The sequence below is a fragment of the Sinocyclocheilus grahami genome, unplaced genomic scaffold (genome assembly GCF_001515645.1).
Source record: "Sinocyclocheilus grahami isolate Dianchi unplaced genomic scaffold, SAMN03320097.WGS_v1.1 scaffold7961.1, whole genome shotgun sequence".
Classification (NCBI taxonomy): Eukaryota; Metazoa; Chordata; class Actinopteri; order Cypriniformes; family Cyprinidae; genus Sinocyclocheilus; species Sinocyclocheilus grahami.
Window position 1 is genome coordinate 20,110 of NW_015511791.1, and position 897 is coordinate 21,006.

At 39.2% G+C, this 897-nt stretch overlaps 1 protein-coding gene across 1 annotated transcript in view; it reads left to right on the top strand.

Moving 5' to 3' along the window:
- LOC107577952 (calcium-binding mitochondrial carrier protein SCaMC-2-B-like) overlaps positions 1-897 on the top strand; it is a 16,980-nt gene that overhangs the window by 12,674 nt on the left and 3,409 nt on the right. The window contains exon 2 of the mRNA XM_016263968.1: positions 548-700. Coding sequence (XP_016119454.1) covers positions 548-700 — 153 coding nt within the window. The remainder of the gene's footprint in view (positions 1-547; positions 701-897) is intronic.

Genomic DNA, 897 nt, shown 5'->3' on the forward strand with positions numbered 1-897 from the left:
TTCAGCAGCCATTACTCCAGTCTTCAGTGTCACATGATCCTTCATGCTGATTTGGTGCTCAAGTAACATTTCTTATTAACATTATTAATGTCTAAATTGACACTTTTGATCAAGTTCACGTCACAGCATTTGTTTCATGAGAACCATCTAGGCTTGTGAGCTAAAATCCTAGTGTTAGTGAGATCCCATGTCACCAGTGTGCTGCTTATGAAGGGACTGCATCTTCGATTGCTTTAGGGACACTGCTACTGTAGTAAGTGTACTGTTGAGTCACTATGGTACATGATGTTCTGTTCTTTGGATGAGTGTCTCGGTGGATGACCATGCACATTATGAAATGCCTTAGTGAGGCTAGTTTCAGTTTGGTGGATCTTAAAATTCTACATTTTTAAATTCTTCAGTGTATGAATGTATAAGACTATACAGGACATTGTAGCTTAGCTACCCTTAAAGCTTACCTTACCTGAAGTAAACTTACATTAAAATGCTTAAATGAAATAATTTACAAGCAAATTGAGACATTTCACCACTGCAATGGTGTTGGCAGGTTCATGCGTCACGCAGCAACTTCATGGGCATCGCCGGAGGATTCGCCCAAATGATCCGTGAGGGTGGACTTCGGTCGCTGTGGCGAGGGAACGGTATCAACGTTTTGAAGATCGCGCCTGAATCTGCTATCAAGTTCATGGCGTATGAGCAGGTAGCTTGTTGTTGGAATCTTTCGGCAATTACAAAATCGGAGAACTATAATCCTGGATGTTTAAAATAATGCAGTGTTAATATATTTATCCACAATGTTTAAAAAAAACTTTTGAAGAAACAGTTGCTTTTCTTTTGTTGATCTTTTTATGTGATTAAATCAACTTTTTTAACCCTTTAAACCGGACACCTCCCGCA